A 17,475-nucleotide genomic window follows, 5' to 3' on the forward strand; every position below is an offset into this window, starting at 1 on the left:
ACAGCACACAGTTCGTAGAATGTGTTTAAAATGTAGTTTATAGAATTCCTTTGCCGCGCGGCGCGAGCTACGCGGGACAGACTGGCAGATGTCTCAATGAGCGTCTACGCGAGCATGCCAATAAGGTTTGTAATGGCAAGGAAGGTTTTTTGGCACAGCATGTCAGCACGTGTAGGGATTGCACTGCGCAGTTCTCTAGCGCCACAGTTGTTGAGATAATTAAGGACAAGCAAGCGTGATTAATCAGTGAGGCAGCTCAGATGGCGCGGGAAAAAAACGACTGTGTTAGCAAACCGTCGGTTGCGTTATCTGACCGTGAATTACATTTTCTGCAATGTGATGCCATACGCGACAGCTCACTGTGATCGTGAAGGTGTTTGGCGCGTGTTGGGTGTACTTGATCTTTCTTTGCTGGTTTTTTTTTGTTGGTTTGTTTTTGTTTTCTACGTCTTTTTTGTTCCTGCTTAGGCTAAGCATATATATTTGCCGTCTTGTGAATAAAGAATCAGTTGGAAGTGAGCGCTCGTGCGTGTGTATTCTTACCGTCCCGTGTGTTTCTGCTGCGCTACATTTGTTCACTTGTAACGAAACGTTCTACTAGATAGGTTCCACTTTCCGCTTAAAACGCAATTGGAGTAGGGCAACGGGGTTCTATAAACGTTGGAGTAGGGTGCCTCGATTCACGCGCGTCTCCGCCGTATGGCAGCGTCGGCATCGAAGCAACCAGCCTCGAACAGTGGAACACTGTCAATTTAAATTGACTTGACTGAAACTCTAACGTGTTTATCTTGGGAGGAGCGAGATTGGAGAGGGACAACGTGAGAGGTTGAACGGGAAAGATAAGGGAAGCATTTACTTGGCAGGGGTGCCAGGCGACTATCGTGCTTCTTCGACATTTGCAACGAAGGGAAAAAGATACGCGGCCAATTTTTTTCCCCTTGTTCTCCTTTTACACGTCTAGGATAGAAAACTAGGCGAATGTCTGCTTAACATTTCAGCCTTTCTTTTACCGTTATTCCTTCCTTCCTTCCTTCCTTCCTTCCTTCCTTCCTTATTCAGTAACGATTTTATAGTTGTTTTACTACTGCACCATATTTTATTTACGGCAGTTTTTTCTTCATATTCTCATTTTCTACCCTAAATACCACTTGAAATGCAATCTTTATATCCAAATTTATTAAAATCCCAAGCACAGATTATCTCGGTTAGCGTCCATTTTATGGCTAATCCCCTGCGTGAGTATGAACCATTCGTCTGACACCGTCACAGCCACCCAAGAATGGAAGTTATTCTTACAGCAGCTGATTCCGGAGCACCCATTTACCTAGACAACAGCGTGTCGTTCCTCAATGCGGATGGCTACAGGATCGTCTGTAAGTCCTGGAAGGCCGACACAGACCCCAGGTAGGCTAGAGACGAAACGCGAATATCCTTGCGTCTATTCCGATCCCCAAAACGAGATGTGCATTTTGTTGAGTACGGTAGCATGATGGTGCATACCTTGAATTTAGCATCGATATTTAGGCCCCGATATAAGACCGAAATATCCTACAGCGTAAAATACTGATTTATTATGATGTTTAACGCGCCGACGTCACACAGGCGATGATGCTCGCCGCAGTCGGGGGCTCCAGATTAATTTCGAACTCCTGGGATCCTTAACGTGCGCCGAAATATCGAAGACACGGGTGTTTTTGCTTTTCCTCTACGTCATAAAAACGGCCGCCACGGCCGGGAATCGAACCTGCGTCCTTGCCCTAGCAGCATAACGCCTTAGAGCCACCAAGGCGGGTTACCGCATGAAAGAGCCCCGTTTCCCAATAATCGTTAACAGTTCCGTAATATTTATAAACAAATGTACCTGAGCTTGAAATTGGGCAATACATTACTGCTATATTTTCAATACCACGTTTGTTTGTTCTTTTTATCTCAAAAATTTGCAAACGTTTTCACTGTAGTTGGTGCGTGCGAAATCTACACGTGACTTTGGCCGTAATGACTCAAGCTCTAATATCCCTTGAACATTTTATTCGTGTTACGCGCGCGAACTCGACGTGAGGCGAGGAACACTGATGCGCAATACAAGACAGAACCTTGTCTGTCATTAATCACAGCCCACGCACGGCGCAAGTCCTATCCTTCAGCCCACCGCTTCACGGCATACGAACGAGATTCTTGCCTTTCGCTAACAGTACTCAGATTTCTTGTTGCGATTCATTCTGGTGTTCTTGGCATTCCTTCTGCCATAGAGTTTCATACTAATATATACTAGAGGGAAATCTGGCGCTGCAATCGCAAGCCGCCGTGGGTGGCGCCATTGCAGTTAGCGACGTTCCTCGCCTACTTGGCTTAGCTAGCCATATGGCTTCTTTTTTGTCTCGAAGCAAGAAAGGTAACATTTTTTTCTTCTGAATCGTGCATAAAACTTCTAAATAAATGCTGACAAGTAAATCTTTCTGTAAGTTCAACTTTTTAATAACGAGACACATCTCAATAATCTTTCAGAGTAATATTGTCGCTTTTTTGCAGCCAGAGGCAACTTTTCAGCCTGTTCAGAAGCCATGCCAAGGACAAATGGAACACGCCTGGCCGGTCCATGACGGAACGCTCGCTGAAGCGCGGCTCCCTTAGACGGTGGCGCCAGATTTCCCTCTAGTGTATACTCGTATGAAACTCTGTGCCTTCTGCAGCACCGTATTGTCCAAGAGAGCGCACACGAGAAGTCTTCCACTACATGAGACGCGCGTCGGCTTCGCCGTGTGGCAGCGTTGTCCGCCCCTCCCCCATTCTCTTTGCCGCGCCAGCTGCGCTCTCCGCAACTCACCCCCTCTCCTCTCCGATAGCGAACACTCTCTCGCGAGGGCATTGGATTGAATTCGATTGGATTGGCTTGGATTGGATTGGATTGGATTGGCTTAGCTTGGCTTGGATTGGATTTGAATTGGATTGGATTAAAGTGGATTGTGTTGGATTGTGTTGCGTCATAGGCGCGGCAGACGCGCTGGAGCCGGCGCATGTACAGCGGTGACCGTTTTCGCACATGCGCGCCGCCAGTCGTGCCGGGGAGAAAATAAAAACATGAGAGGTGGAGTGTTTCCCCAGGCCCGCTACCTCTAGGAGCGCACTAGTTGAACCGAAACTAGAAAAGTAACATCGGCCTGACGTGGGTTTGAGGGCACTCCGAATTGTCGCCTGCGAAATAACGCAATCCTCTACGAGATCTAACATGCGCCTATGGAGCACGAGGCTTTTTCATTCTCTCTTTTACTATAAAAGCAGACACCACCGCGGCTGCATCAGCGCTCAGTGGAACACAGCCTTAGCAACTGAGCTAACCTGGGTGAGTTCGATTTGCCACGCCGGTGCAGGCATTCTGCTGCAGCGTAACTGATGCCAACCACGTCTGGGAGTAGCACTGCAACCGTTTCTCATCAGTAAAAATTTATAGGAGAGCGGAGAAGCGGTCCCGGTACCGTATCCAGTAGGTGACCGGTGCTACTGCGCGTGCGCGGAAGAAAGAACTGGTTCTGCGCATGCGCATCTGTACCGGGTACCGTACCAGGACCGGTTCTTCAGTCTGCTATAACTCACTATTCAACATTCGCCACGGATAATACGACTGAAATGCACTAACGTGGCTATCTGGGCGTGTTGGTTTAACATGATTAGGAGAAGACAGCGCGGTTTACACACGGACACAGGGAAGAGTACTTGACACACACGAGCGCTGTGTGTGTCAAGTACTCTTCCCTGTGTCCATGTGTAAACCGCGCTGTCTTCTCCTAATCATAGTACGACGGTACACTGCGAGGGTGGTCCTCGCCATAGCGTCCCTCAAGCTGTTTCAACACCTTTTTTCCTGGTCTTCCTGCAGCATGGTTGTGAAATAACCTCAATTCGATTCAATTCAATGCAATATCAACACATGTCAGACACTGAAACTGGATTACGTATGGGATGGGAGAGGGCGCCACGAGTCGAAGACTGATAAATAGCCCTCGTACCAGTATGCAGCTCCATTTATCTCTTCCTAAGTCAGTACGAAGGGGGGGCTGTTTTTTACAGCAAAGTTTCCTATGGCTAAGATCCAGCAGATTTCTCCGGCACCAAAGCGATGTAGACGAGAATCGCACGCGAACGTAGCGCCACGTTGCGGCTTCCACTCAAACCCCCGGATCGTAAAACTGTGTGCCACTGCTTCAACTTAGCGGGGAAAAAATCTACCGTTTTGATGATTTTAAAAGTCCTGCGGCCTTCATATTATATTATGATGGAGTGTAGTTTTCTTGTAAAGATGTCTTCACCGCAATGCATTTTTGTTCAGAAGCAAATCCGACTTTTGGAGTGTCGTACGCTTTGTCTTCGTAAGATGTCTTTCACTGAAGCACATCGATTTTTTTTTTTTGGGGGGGGGGGGGGGGGGAGTATCATTACTGAAAGTGGCTCTAACTCCTAATAGGGGAGAAGCACCTTAGGACCTCGCTTTGTCCGTGGCTTGTCCTCAATCCAGAAACTCAATCCAGTGTACCTCTATAGGCCTTTTGAAGGGCTGTGGCGCCCTCTCTTGACTACTTTTGGTATCAACGCCGGGCTGATACTGAAACTAAAGAAGAGAGGGCGGCACCGCCATTTTGCGAATCACTGCTCCTAACTTAGCAACTTTCACTTTGAATGGAACTGCTTCAATATTGCTTAATTAGGGCATCTAAAACAAGTGTCGACAGAGGATTATCGAAATTTGTTGTGTCAGCCACATTCAGCTTTGAGAAGACCTCTGAAACTTGCGTTTCCTTAATTCCGCGAGGGGAGACAGGGTAAAAGCTCGCTCCAGCTATCGTGCCTCAAGGAACGAATCCCTGTGACTACTTTTTATTCGCGTTAATTTGTAGTATAGCTAAACACCAAACGTTCTCGACTTTCCGCCGCAGGGCGCTGGTGTTCGTGGCGCACGGCTTCGGCGAGCACTGCCACGGCTACAACTACGACACCCTGGCTTGCGCCTTGGTTTTACTCGGCTGCCACGTCTTCGCTCACGACCACGGCAAGTCGCACACACGGCACTTACTCCGCTGCGTAATTGACAGACGCAGGCTGTGTTTCTAATATTCCGGGTTGGCTGACGAAAGCGTAGGCTTTCAACCTTTTCTGTGGGTGGTTGAGTTCAATCAAAACATAATCGTTTTTACAAGGAAGCTCACCATAGAAGCTAAATGATGATGACCGCCATCTTGATCTGTGGTCCCATGCTGTTGATACTGGCCGGCGAAACAAGCGTGAGATGTTCGAGATCAGTTCATAATTTTGAAATAGTGTGATAGTGTCACGCAGATTACTAGAGAGGTTTGAAAGCCGCATTTTGGTAGAGCGTTCCTGAAGCCTGGCGCTTTCGTCTTTTCAGTCGGGCACGGCAAGAGTGAAGGACCCCGGGCCAGGGTCAAGTCGATCGACACCTACGTGGATGACGTACTGACGCACATTGACATGCGCCGGACTGAGTTCCCTAACAAGCCTGTCTACCTTATTGGCTACTCCATGGTAAGTGATTTCCAGAAAGAAAGCGTAAAAAAGAGTGGCGGTCGTATAGGAATTCAAGTTTCTTATTTTATAATTGATAAGTTCATACAGATGATAAAATTCAGGGTAGAATACTGCTTGTAACAACGATAGACGGGCGGAAAGAGTGCTAAGAGAATCGGTGGCGGTCTCATGCTCTTTTTTTGTTTAAGCACGTTCACGTTGTTTAAGCAATCGTTACATGCGCATTAATTGCGAGATCTGACTTGGTCTCTACTCCAGCAACGTTAGCCCACTTCTGTGTGTTACAACTAGGCGTTTTACTCGACACATTCAGGGCTGATTTTTAACAGTGGGCAATTGATTAGAAATATGAGTATACTAGATGAACATTCCCCACCAGTTTGAGGCAGCCGCTTTAGTTGATTGTTCAATGCAAAGCCTAAAGGTGACGCTACTTTTTTCCCGGATGGCCAAAGCACCAATTCTGCGCTTACTCCGTCACAATATTTTCACAATGACTAAAAATCAGGGTCACACTTGTACTTTACGTTGTTAAGATAACTTTGACCGCCTAATACTCTGCTCCAGCTTCATTCATTCATTCATTCATTCGTTCGTTCGTTCGTTCGTTCGTTCGATCGTTCGTTCGTTCGTTCGTTCATTCATTCGTTCGTTCGTTCATTCGTTCGTTCGTTCACTCACTGGCATACTCGCTCTGGTTCTAGTAGCAGAACTAACGCAACTGTTACAAAATGTGGTGCTGGTCTTAGCTCATCGCCTTGAAAAATAGGCGTACAAGAGGGTACGTAAAGTAGGAATAAAACTGGCCGTAAATTTGTTAATCTTGTTGGCTGAGGATGCCTTTCAGGGCCGATGAGAATTGTCGATGGATTTTGTGCGGCTGAAAGGGGATTTCACTTGGCCTAAATTATTATCAGTTTGACACGACGTACGCAAGGGCATATCAGTATGATGTAGCAGAGATAAGCTTGCATGAGGAAAGAAGTACCTCAGCCAACTCAATATAATTCCTAAAAAACGGATTTTTAAAGGCAGCACGGCTGATTTTTTTACTGGAATAACTGCATGGACAAAGCCAGAATTACCGCGTTGACCCAAATGAACTCGTCTTATTTTGTTTGTACCTAATAACACAAGCGTGACGTAGTTACCTTCATGGCAACATGATTTTCTCGGTAGGCAGACTGACATTCTGTTGAACACTACTTGTTAATGTAAAACATCTCGTCTCTCCCGCTTTAAATATTTTATCACCCCCAAAGAGAAAATCTCAACTGCCACAGCAAAAAAAAAAAAAAAAAAGGAAACACTTCTGTCACTTTAAAAGCACACAAGGGAACTATTCGAGGAGTCCATTTACCCAGCAGAAACGGGCTTATCTTTCGCCCATTCCGTCACTTTCAAAAATTCTTTGGCAGGCGATTGAGAGCCTCACTAGTTATTTAAATATATTTAATGCAACCTCCGCTGATCTGGGAGGCAGTACTCGTCCACTTCAAACCATTGAAGCGTAACATAGAGTTTTTCAATACTAGATTACAAGAAGCTTGAACTCCATTTCAAATCCAATCAGATGGGTACCGCCAGGTCCGCCGAATTCTACTTCAAGTTCTTTATTTTGCACATTGTGAGTGGGCAGGACAGAGGCAAAAAGTTGCGAGTGTAGTTTGATGAATCTCCGTACCTTACAGTGAATTGCGGCCGAGTGGGAAAGGGACAATACAGGCATAATGCAGGCATAATTGTTGAAGGGCGCATACAAAAGTGATACGCAGGGTTCACAAGCACAGATATCTAAAGCAGTAATAACTGGGTACAACCCAACAAGAAAAAAAATCAAAAGTCTTTCTGTGGAAAAAAGAGAAAATAACAAGGCGAAAAGACAAATAAAAAAATACGGTAAAAAGTTTTAAGATCATTTCAAATTCCAACACGGTGGCTTGCGAGTCAGCAGAATACATCATGAGCACAATCAGGAAATAATTAAAAAACTGCTCTCGATGAAGGTAGCAATTTATACAGACGGTAAACACCTCACACACCTGGGACATTAGCCGCAAAGCTAAAAAAGGCAAGTATGAATGGCACCTTTTTTGCCCTAGGCTCGTTTAAATTAGACCATTTGATTGATTTGGGGCAACTAGCTGTCACCTTACTACTGCAGTTACATCTATCTCCCTTAAACTTCGTGCGCAAAAAATGCGAGGAAACGGATTTTGAAGTAACGTGAATGTTAGAGCATGACTCTGGACATGAAAAAGTATCCGACTTCAGTTCTAATTGTTACCTCGAAGTTGATTTAATATCCTTGGCGCACGGCGCTCGCTTTGCAGGGCGGGATGATCTGCGTTTTGACGGTTCAGCGGAGGCCCAAAGATTTCGCAGGCATGGTTCTCCTGTCACCCCTCGTGGGTTTCGACAAAGGACAGCTGACTCGGTTTAAGGTTGGTTCCGGTGCACTCCAAGTGCGATTGCCTTCAAGAGCTCGCATGTTACTGCAAGCCAACGCAATTTCAAGGGGCTTCACCACTGGGCAAGATCCCTTACAAGTGCCTCCTCAAGTGACTACTGACCGCTGTAGATTCTGCTTATTTTTCAGTAAAGGTATCTTGTTGTCGCACTTTCAGCTGGGGCGCTCCACCCCAGGGGGAAAGTGCCCCTATAATAGGCACGACAAAGATAATTCAATCATGACTAAATTACACTTCCCTTTAGGCAATGTCGGCCCAAATTGTTTGTAGTCTGTATGTAATTGTCCACCAAGAAGGTCTTAACGGGTTCCCAGAGGGTAACGCAGGTGGTCGATGTGCTTCCAGTAGCGAACGTAACGGGCCGGCGGCAGGTCCGAAATTTCTTTACGGGTCGTTGATCGAACTGAACACGTAGTCGTAGTTATTAAGTTTTTTTTCCTTCAGCTGATTTTGTAGCCAACTGATTGAGGGACCCATACCTATCAGCTGCGAACAGTCGGAAGAAAATGCACGCGTTGTTTTACCTAGGTTTCACTGTCTGTCTGGTGGCAATACTTTATAACACTAAATTGCCCGTTGTTCCATTTCTGCGATACTTCTTTACAGGTCTGCGAGTGTCATCGATGAGGTGGTCCCGCAATAATTCGTTTACCGGCACTGCCATGACGTGCGAACAATTTCAGTGCCGTTTCGGATTAAACATCCCCCTTTCCCGGCCATACTGAGAAAGCTTATGCTGCCCAGGGCACAGAGTTGTCATCATTATCGACAAATTTTTAAACGTTAAACTGATGCGATTTACGCACAGACGACACCAAAAGCCTACTGCCTCAGACTGATGAAAGCATCTTGCTGTCCATACGACTTGTGTTGCCTATCTCCGCCACACATATTTTTCGCCAGTCAGCATTGTCTTAACGGCATCATTCGAAAGGCGGATGGGGGACTTCTTCGTTTTAACAGTACCCCTTGACACTTGCGCTTCTTCCCCAAAAGATGCAGGGCCCGTATGTTGTCACGACTAGCGTCACTAAATAAGCTACCCTTAAGAGTACCGCCACTTCGTGCACCCTGAAGCGTGGGCATTTTGTTTCTGGCTTGCAGCGTTGCCATCTCTCCCAACAAAACCGCCGCCGGTTGTGGCTGGCAGAGTGGTGTGACCGGCCGCTCTAGCGTCCGTGCAGCAGAGAGGCCCCCAGACACAGAATGGCTGCGCCTGTATGTAAACAAATATCACGTGGTGCCGACCGACAAATGAAAATCCTGGCGGCACATAACAATGAGAGAAAAAAATTCCCCCGCATTTCCCCGAGGGGGAGAATGTGAAAGATCGAATGCACGGTTGTCGGCCCGCTTGCGGCGCTTGCGCTCGGCCCCCGCAGCCCACCGCCTCGCCGCCTTCTCTTCCATCTCTTCCATCGGGTTTGTAGTATCACGTGTACACCACGCAGTTGTCAAGCCGCTATAACGCCGCTGAGTCGCCAACGCACGCCGCTGACGACGTAGTTTGAATGCGTTAAAGATATAAGGCGCGTTACTAACACTGATATCAGCGTCGCGTCCGTGGCTTAGTCGGTAGGGCGTCGCGCTGCGGCCGCAATGTCTTCGGATCGAAACCTGGCGCCGGATGCTGTTTTTTTATATATAGAGAGGAGGACTGCGGACGCCGCCACCGCCGCCGCCGCCGCCGGCGGTGGAAGGTTTGGGGTCGCTTATAAAGTGCATTCGCACTTAAAAGTGTGGATACTCTAAAAACCTTTATTTAGTGACGATAGTCACGACGGAGCGTTCCTTTCGTTTTGTCTCCAGCGGACCATGGTACGCCTTCTCAGCTGGGTGATCCCGAGCTTCCCCGTCGCCAAGGTGAAACTCGAGAATGTCTCCAGGAACACCGCTGAAGTGAAGTGCTTGGCTGAAGATCCACTGCAGCACCACGGAAACGTGACAGCCGGCTGGGTAGCTGCCGCGCTCACTGCGCTAGAGGTGGGGTTATGAGTGGCCCTTTCTTGAGACGTTGGTTTCGCTGCGGATAGGGCATATATGGTTGTAGACCTGTGCCTATGTGGGCGTGCCCGAAAGAATGCTACATCATTATGCAACCACTGGCCAACAGTGACATCAGCGAAAGTGATTACGCCATTTCCGGTCCTACCAAACGTGCCTAGAAGTGGTGAAGGGGGGACGCAATGTCTCCCAATGCTCTGATAGACGTCAGTCAGGCCGGTAGAGCGAATGGGGAGAAAGCAGTGTGGGTAGTAGCAGTAGTAGTAGTACCAAGTTTTAATGAGCCATAAAATAACAGTGGTTCCATTGTCTGGGAATCCAGGTGATGACCGGGCGACCGATGCCCTAGATGCCAGAAGTTGCTGGATGTCCGGGTGCTCGCTGGCAATCAGGTGTTCAGCCGATGTGCCAATATTAACGAGAACGAGCTGTATATACCAACTTTCTAGAAAGACAACAAGCATTCATTGCTTAGTTAGACCACAAAAAAAAACTATGTAAAACATAAATGAATAAAACTCACTGAATGAATGAATGAATGAATGTGTCGTGTTATGGTGCTCGAAGAATATCAAACCAACAAATGTTTCGAGAGGAATATGTAAAACCCCGGGCTGGTCACCAGGGTATCGCTTACCACAGGCTGGCCACCGGGGTAAGTCGCCAGGGCATAGGTGGCGTTCAGACTGCGCGATGCCCTGGCGTCTATGAAAGCAATGAAAAAAGAGAAGTTTTCTTCACTGCTGCGCAGTTACCAGATTAAAGCCTCACATGTCAGCTATAAACAGTAGCGCTGTGGACGCCCTCCTACATGGTGCTACCGTTTAACTCCAAGGAACTTTACTGCACCTTGAAGGGGAATGTTTGCGATTGCACCTAGAGTCCGTCGCCACTATACCCCTCCCCAGAATGCCCTGCATGCGGTGCCCTCGCCACCCTTCCTCACATCCTGTGGGGATGTCCTAAAGACCCGTTTCCTCCAATTTCTTGTGAAGAGCAGTGGGAGAAGGTGCTGGGGAGCTCAGACCAAGAGGTGCAAATCGCTGTGGTCAACAGAGCTACCGAAGTCGCCACTCGGCTCAAACTGGGGGCCACTACAGACCCTTAGACCAAACAGAACGCTCAATAAAGTGATTCTCTCTCTCTCTCTCTCTCACCGGAGCTAGGCACGATAGCTTTTTACACGAATAAAATTGCATCGCCAATTGCACCTTAGGCAATACGAAGGGTCCGAACCGCACTTTTTTAGCCATCCAGTCACGACTGAACAGGAGTAAAACTGGGCGCGTTTTTATCTATACAGACGTCAGCTTCAATGGTGGTAATCCACCAGGCGAGCAGATAATTTAGTTTGAAAAATTTGCCGCGGTTAAGTTTTCGAATCCCGAGCACACGAAGAACTAATCATAAACAGCTTCGATTTTGCCTCAATTTTCAACGTCGGTAGTGAACCATAAAGACAAATTTAAAATGGCAGAATATTAAAACGTTACTCATCGAGGCTACTGCTCTGGTAAAATACATCGATGAAATAAGCATTTTCTCTAAGAAATTGTTCGCTTTCACTTGCCTGAAATGAAGGAGACATTATTGGAGCGCCTGATTACGGGTTCCCGTCATGGAGTGCCAATAAGGCATTGTACAGCGTTCGTCATTGCTTTCTCTTTCGTTTGATTATGCAGAAAATGCAGGCAAACATTGGAGCAGTGGAACTGCCATTCATTATTCAGCAAGGCTCTGATGACAAGATCTGCCACCCTCCATGCTCCCAGGAATTCTTCGAGAAGGCGCCCAGCAAGGACAAGGCCATTAAGGTGAACCACAGGATTCCGCACAACGGAGTCGCCATTCTGCTATGGCGACTCTATGAATGGCTTCCGTAAAAGCGACGCTTACGAGCGAGTTGAGTTGTCCGCTCAATTCACCTAACAACAAAAAAAACCTGGAAATAAAGGAAGTATTGGTGACGTCACAGAGAACCCGAAATAAAGGCCGGAAACTTTCTTAACGCAATCTGGCGGACAACTGGAACATGCAAAAAAAATTCTGTCAAAATTTTCTAGGCCAGGCCAAAGCCTTCTGGACCACAAAGAATTCAAAGACTTAGCCTAACCTTTAACGGTGACCTAATTATTTTATGACAGAAAGAAAGGTGTTTTCTCTGGCTTTCCCGCATGAAGCGTTTCAGCTTCGCACCATGCGTAATCTTCTACATTAAATTTCTTGCAGCCTATGCACATTCGGCATGGCGTTAACATTTTTTACAATGACTGTACGTGCTTAAGCTTATACACCTAAACTTTGTTTCTTACCGGATCTAGGATTTCCCATATGCTCTTGATTGACCAACGTTATAGGCGGAGTGCCGAAATACCTTCCCGCCGTAATTCTCCATTCCCGATTACGTCAACAAACAGCTGCATCCACTCCTTCCACCCACACCCCATTCAAACCGAAACCACTGCTCCATCGGCGTCATTCCTGGGCGCTACCGGCATCTACGCATAAAAGAAACGACCTGCTGAAGCTGTCGTGGTAGGCCACAACCTTATTTCTGTAACCGAAAAATCGCTCCCAAAAAAGTACTAGCGCTGGAGGCTCGACCTCGTGGTGGCACCTAGTACAAGACCAAGCAACAAAAGGTCCCAACAGATGGCGTCAGTGTGACACAGCAAAGGGACGGCAGGGGAAGAGAGTGAGGGGCAGACAGAGGAGAGAGGAGAGGCAGCTACAAGGCACGGGGGGTGCCGTAATAATATTGAGAGGGACGCGCGTGGAGTTCGGCCCCTTGCTTGTACGGCGCTTAGTCAGTCGTAGTGTGCCTTCCGTAAATACCGGACTACCGCGTAACATTTGGTGGAGCGTGCGGGTCCATCCTCGTCCCAGCCCCAGCTTCGCTCCTAATCGGCATCCGCGCAATAATCGAGGGGGCATCAACCACGTCGGGCAGCCCCAGCCCCGCCGCTACCAGCACTTGACAACGTCCCCCCACCCCGTGTCCCCATCCCTGAGGTCTGGCGTGGTTGCAAGCCCTCACCGGTTCGTCGTTGCCTTGCGGGTATCGCTGCTACGGGCCGGTGTTCACCAAACCCATCATGTTCACCAGTGGCGGCAAGCGGTTCTTTCCCGTCTTTTCTCGCATTGGTCATGTGCATCACCATCCACACCATGCCGCAGCTGCGACAGGGACGGTCGCCCTCGACCTGGGGGTAATGCCATTGGATATAGCGGTGGGCAATACCCCTCAGCGACATTAGAAAGCACTAGCGACGACGAGGACGCCGAAGAAGGTGCTGGCGTACCCTGCGCTGGCAATCTGATCGCCATGTTGTAAATATTGTAAATAGATTCTTCGCCTTCTTCATTGTTCGTATCATATGCTCTGCCACCACGTAACAATATTACGGCCAAGAATTATACCTCTAACCAGCCAAAGATGTTTTCGTGTACGCGTCAGCAGAAAACTCCAAGGCTACTACTGGCTACACCAAGAAACATCCTAGGCTACTACTGGCTACTCCCAAGCTACACTAACAAACTACTGGCACCGCCATGGATCGAACCTGTTCCCGAAGAGAAGCGGAGCGAGATACCATCGTTTTGCCGACTAAGCTACCCACACGTGGAGGCGGGGAGACATTCGGTGGTTTGGATTCAGCCATTGGGGAGGTGGAGGGCACTTTCTAGAGGCTACACATGATACAAGAGTGAGAGGAGGTAGTGAGAGATCACGCCATAGCCGCACGTGGAGCCCTCCTCCTCACACTTCGAAAGACGCTTCCCTACATTTTCTTTCTGCCGACGCTGCTGCGTTCGGTACGCCACCCGCGCGAATACCAGGTAACGGCTGGCAGAGTCTCTGGTTTCCCTCTTTGTAGAGCCACGTGTGTGAATTCAAGTGACGCCGCATGGGTAATGATTGTGGGTGTCGTTGCCAGCTTCGCAGTCCAACCACCTTCACAGAGTGGATTCGAGCCAATTTTTTATTCACACTTCAAATTTACAAATCATTATCCGGCCCATTTATACTACATGGCTTGTGTGCGTGGCTGGGCAGTCACAGGAGCATGCGAACTGGGACCTTGGTAATAGGAAGCACAAAGATCCAAACACCGCAATGACAATATCTGAGCAACTGCCGTGCTCAGGAAAAAGAAGGAAAGAAAATAAACACTGCAAAACGATGAGGTATTTTTTACATACATACACAGCAAAGGCGTTTAACACTCACCCGTACAAAAAAAATATTAATATGGTTTTAGCCACATCCAAAACAGCACAATTCACTCATTCAATTTCTGCAATAAATGACAGACGGTTTCACCGGCGTCATATTAGTACACAGTTTTTTAACCGGAGTGTTACAAATAAAGCGCAGCGCATACAACGATGCCCACGCTGCTCTAACACGATTGGCAACGTATTCAGTGTGAAGGTGCCAATTAAGTGTACCCGCCGCGGTTGCTCAGTGGCTAAGCCGTTGGGCTGCTGAGCACGAGGTCGCGGGTTCGATTCCCGGCCGCGGCGACCGCTTTTCTGATGGAGGCGAAAAGCAAAACGCCCGTGTGTACGAGATTTCGGCGTACGTTAAAGATCCCCAGGTGGTCAAAATTTATCCAGCGCCCTCCACTACGGCACGCCTTATCGCCTGCGTTGCGTCGGCGCGTTAACCTTACAATCAATCAATTAATCAACTTAAGTGTGTAGTCAAAATATAATCCCGAGTATTTTACATTATGTTGAAGTGTCAGCAGGGAACAAGAACAGTTTTTGCGTTTACTGCCATGTGGGTGTAAAGAGTAAGCTGCTTGAAAAGACCTATAGGGGCTATGGAAGCAAATAGAACTTGCCTTCGATTTTTTAATATCGATATTATTATCGGTCAACCAGTCTAAAATGGTACAAATGTCGCTTTGAAAGACATGCGCACCATTATTATAAACTGTACAAGGGACAACTACGACAGTATCATCGGCATACATACCTATATACATGGGATTGAAAAAGACGGACCATATCATTAACATAAATATTGAATAACAGTGGTACAAGGATTGACCCTTGGGGTACCCCTGTTTTTAATAGTACCGGCTTACTATAACAATCCCCTACCCCGACGTGTTGAATACGTCCAGAAAAGTAATCTTTGGAAAGGCAAGATAAGGACTGCTAAAATCGAAATCATTTAATTTTAATTTATAGGAACATCCAGTGGTCGATTGCTGCGAATGCTTTCTGCAAGTCTGTAAATAAGGTTAGCACGAGGTTGTTTTTATTGATTTCACTACATAAGCGATCATTGAAATCTTCAATCAGATAAATAGTACTTAACCCACTGCAGAACCTGATGAGCGCTGAGATCATATTTTTCACAAAAGGAATTCACGTTGTTGCAAACTATCTTCTCAAGAACGCAAGCTAAAGAGCTCAGAATGGATATCGGCCTGTAATTTGCATACTTTTTTTCTGTAACTCATTATAATAAGGGCCGTATCACCATGGTCTACAAACCTTTCGGTGTTCTACCAGTTCTGAAGGTTTCATTATTGATATAAAGTAGAATTTAATTTATTATGAGTGAAAATGCACGCAAGATCTCGTAATCAAATTCCATCCAAGCCAGGGCACTTGGAATTGCGTATGCTGCGCATGGCTTCCCGTAAGTTCGACTCGGCGGCCACGGGTAATTAGGCAGAAGTACAACATGATGAAGAAACTTTAATAGAAACAGGCTGCAGAGTATTTTGATAGAGTTTGTTAACAACAACTAAAGACTGATCACTAAAGTTACTATAGCTAATACTTGCGGAGTTTGGCCGGGGAAAGCTTCCGTAATAACCTAATCAATATTAGCCTTTGCGGTCGGCCGGTTATTTTATTCACCAGGTGCTAGGTTTGCCTTGTGTTCTTTCTACAGATACAATACTCGGTGATGTGATATTTATTTTCTGCAAGACCTAATTTTCAACCATTAGACTATTGTCTTTCGATGACACCTGCGGCGAAGCGAGTAGATACGCGGTCAATTTGTGATTACAAAATGAACAGCCAAGTGTTGCAGGCCCCCTTATTATTCAGCGAGAGAACGTAACCTGAGAACCCTGTGCGTAATTTGAGCGCATGAGGTTCTCATATTTGATGAGCTAGCCATTGGAGAAAAGTAAATCATTTAAGAAATGCATTAAAGCTTTGAAAGCAACTGCATAAAACCTTCCCTATGTTCAATTAGTGCCCCATTGCCACGAGGTGGCAGAGTGGTGCCTGATTTATTGTTTAAGAATTGTCGTCTCCTTCATTGCAGATCATTAGCGGGGCGTACCACAGACTCCTCACCGAACCGGAAGGCGTGGGCGCGCGGGTGGTCAAGGATATCGCCGAATGGTGCTCCGCCCGGCTCCCGCAAAAGCGGTTGCCGTCCTGATGCAGGATGCTGCATGCGAAGAACCGGAGAAGCATTGTCCCAAAAATTCTTGACAACGATATGTGTAGACCACTTTTCCAGGGGAATGGCATCTTTATCGTGGTCGTGCAATTGGCTAAAATCTGCCGTATACACGTTTAAAAATGTTACTAATTTGCTGCCTTTATAGAAACAGGTAATAAATGAATATTTTTCGAAAGTTGTAAAGAGTGCCTGGAAAATGCTGTGGTGTCTCTTCTCTTACTGCTTCACCTGGTCGCGATACATATAGTGTTGGTTCGTAATAACCCCGGGTACAGCCGAAGAGCCCCATAGGATTTGGAGATGAAAAAAAATACAGGTGTTTCTCTCAATTTCTTGACTGTGTTTGTTCTCCTACGTAACATTTACTTTTTTAAGAGGGAAACTCATTAAAAATTGTAATTTTTTCGTGTCAGCAGTTATAAATACCAAGAAATTACCGAGCGCATGCACGGGAGCGCGGGCGTCGTGGAGACCGCCCGGCAGTTAACAAAACCAAGAAGAGCGCCCGTGAACGCACGCACATGAGCTCGTGCCTCGCGGCGACCGGCAAGCAGTTAAAACCCAGGCGCGCGTTTGTCACGCCAAACCTACCCACTTGGAGAGATTGCCGGAGCTTCCCCCCCCCCGCCCCCCCCCCCCCCCAAAAAAAAAAAACACTCCAGCGTAATCGTGGCAACACTTTCACTATCGCAATCGCACTGCTCACGTCACTGCCTAGTTACGACTCCGGCGCACGTTCGATACGCCAAACATAACTACTTAAAGAAATTGCATGTGATTGGCCAAAAAAAAAAAAAAAAAAACTCCACAGTAAAGCGTGGCAACACTTTCACTGTCGCAATCACACTGCTCGCGTCAATATAGATGACTCCACTCACGAGATAGGGCTTTGCGTTCGTCATTCGCATGCGTCTTAGAAGTGCGCCGGCTCAGGTGCAAGGATGGGTCACCCACGGGTCATCCGCACATCCGATAAGGAAGCCGCTCGTCTCGAGGCTCGTCACGCTAGGGATCGAG

The 17,475-nt window shown here is 47.2% G+C and overlaps 1 protein-coding gene across 1 annotated transcript; it reads left to right on the forward strand.

Annotated features, from left to right (window-relative positions):
- The first annotated feature begins 1,279 nt into the window (after window positions 1-1,279).
- On the forward strand, window positions 1,280-16,586 carry LOC144160091 (monoglyceride lipase-like). Its single transcript, XM_077691698.1, has 7 exons — window positions 1,280-1,404; window positions 4,929-5,041; window positions 5,399-5,535; window positions 7,872-7,982; window positions 9,819-9,992; window positions 11,696-11,827; window positions 16,315-16,586. Exons 1-7 carry the CDS (start codon window positions 1,280-1,282, stop codon window positions 16,432-16,434), a joined length of 912 nt encoding a protein of 303 aa, XP_077547824.1. The 3' UTR covers window positions 16,435-16,586.
- Window positions 16,587-17,475: the final 889 nt, after the last annotated feature.

The sequence above is a fragment of the Haemaphysalis longicornis genome, unplaced genomic scaffold, assembly GCF_048455015.1.
Source record: "Haemaphysalis longicornis isolate Haplotype H1 unplaced genomic scaffold, Haemaphysalis longicornis Haplotype H1 scaffold_10, whole genome shotgun sequence".
In the NCBI taxonomy this organism is placed as follows: Eukaryota; Metazoa; Arthropoda; class Arachnida; order Ixodida; family Ixodidae; genus Haemaphysalis; species Haemaphysalis longicornis.

Coding starts and splice junctions, on each gene's coding strand:
- LOC144160091 (XM_077691698.1), top strand. CDS start 1,280: ATGGAAGTTATTCTTACAGCAGCTGATTCCGGAGCACCCATTTACCTA. Junction 5,536..7,871: donor ACCTTATTGGCTACTCCATG/GTAAGTGATTTC, acceptor CTCGCTTTGCAG/GGCGGGATGATCTGCGTTTT. Junction 11,828..16,314: donor GCAAGGACAAGGCCATTAAG/GTGAACCACAGG, acceptor CCTTCATTGCAG/ATCATTAGCGGGGCGTACCA.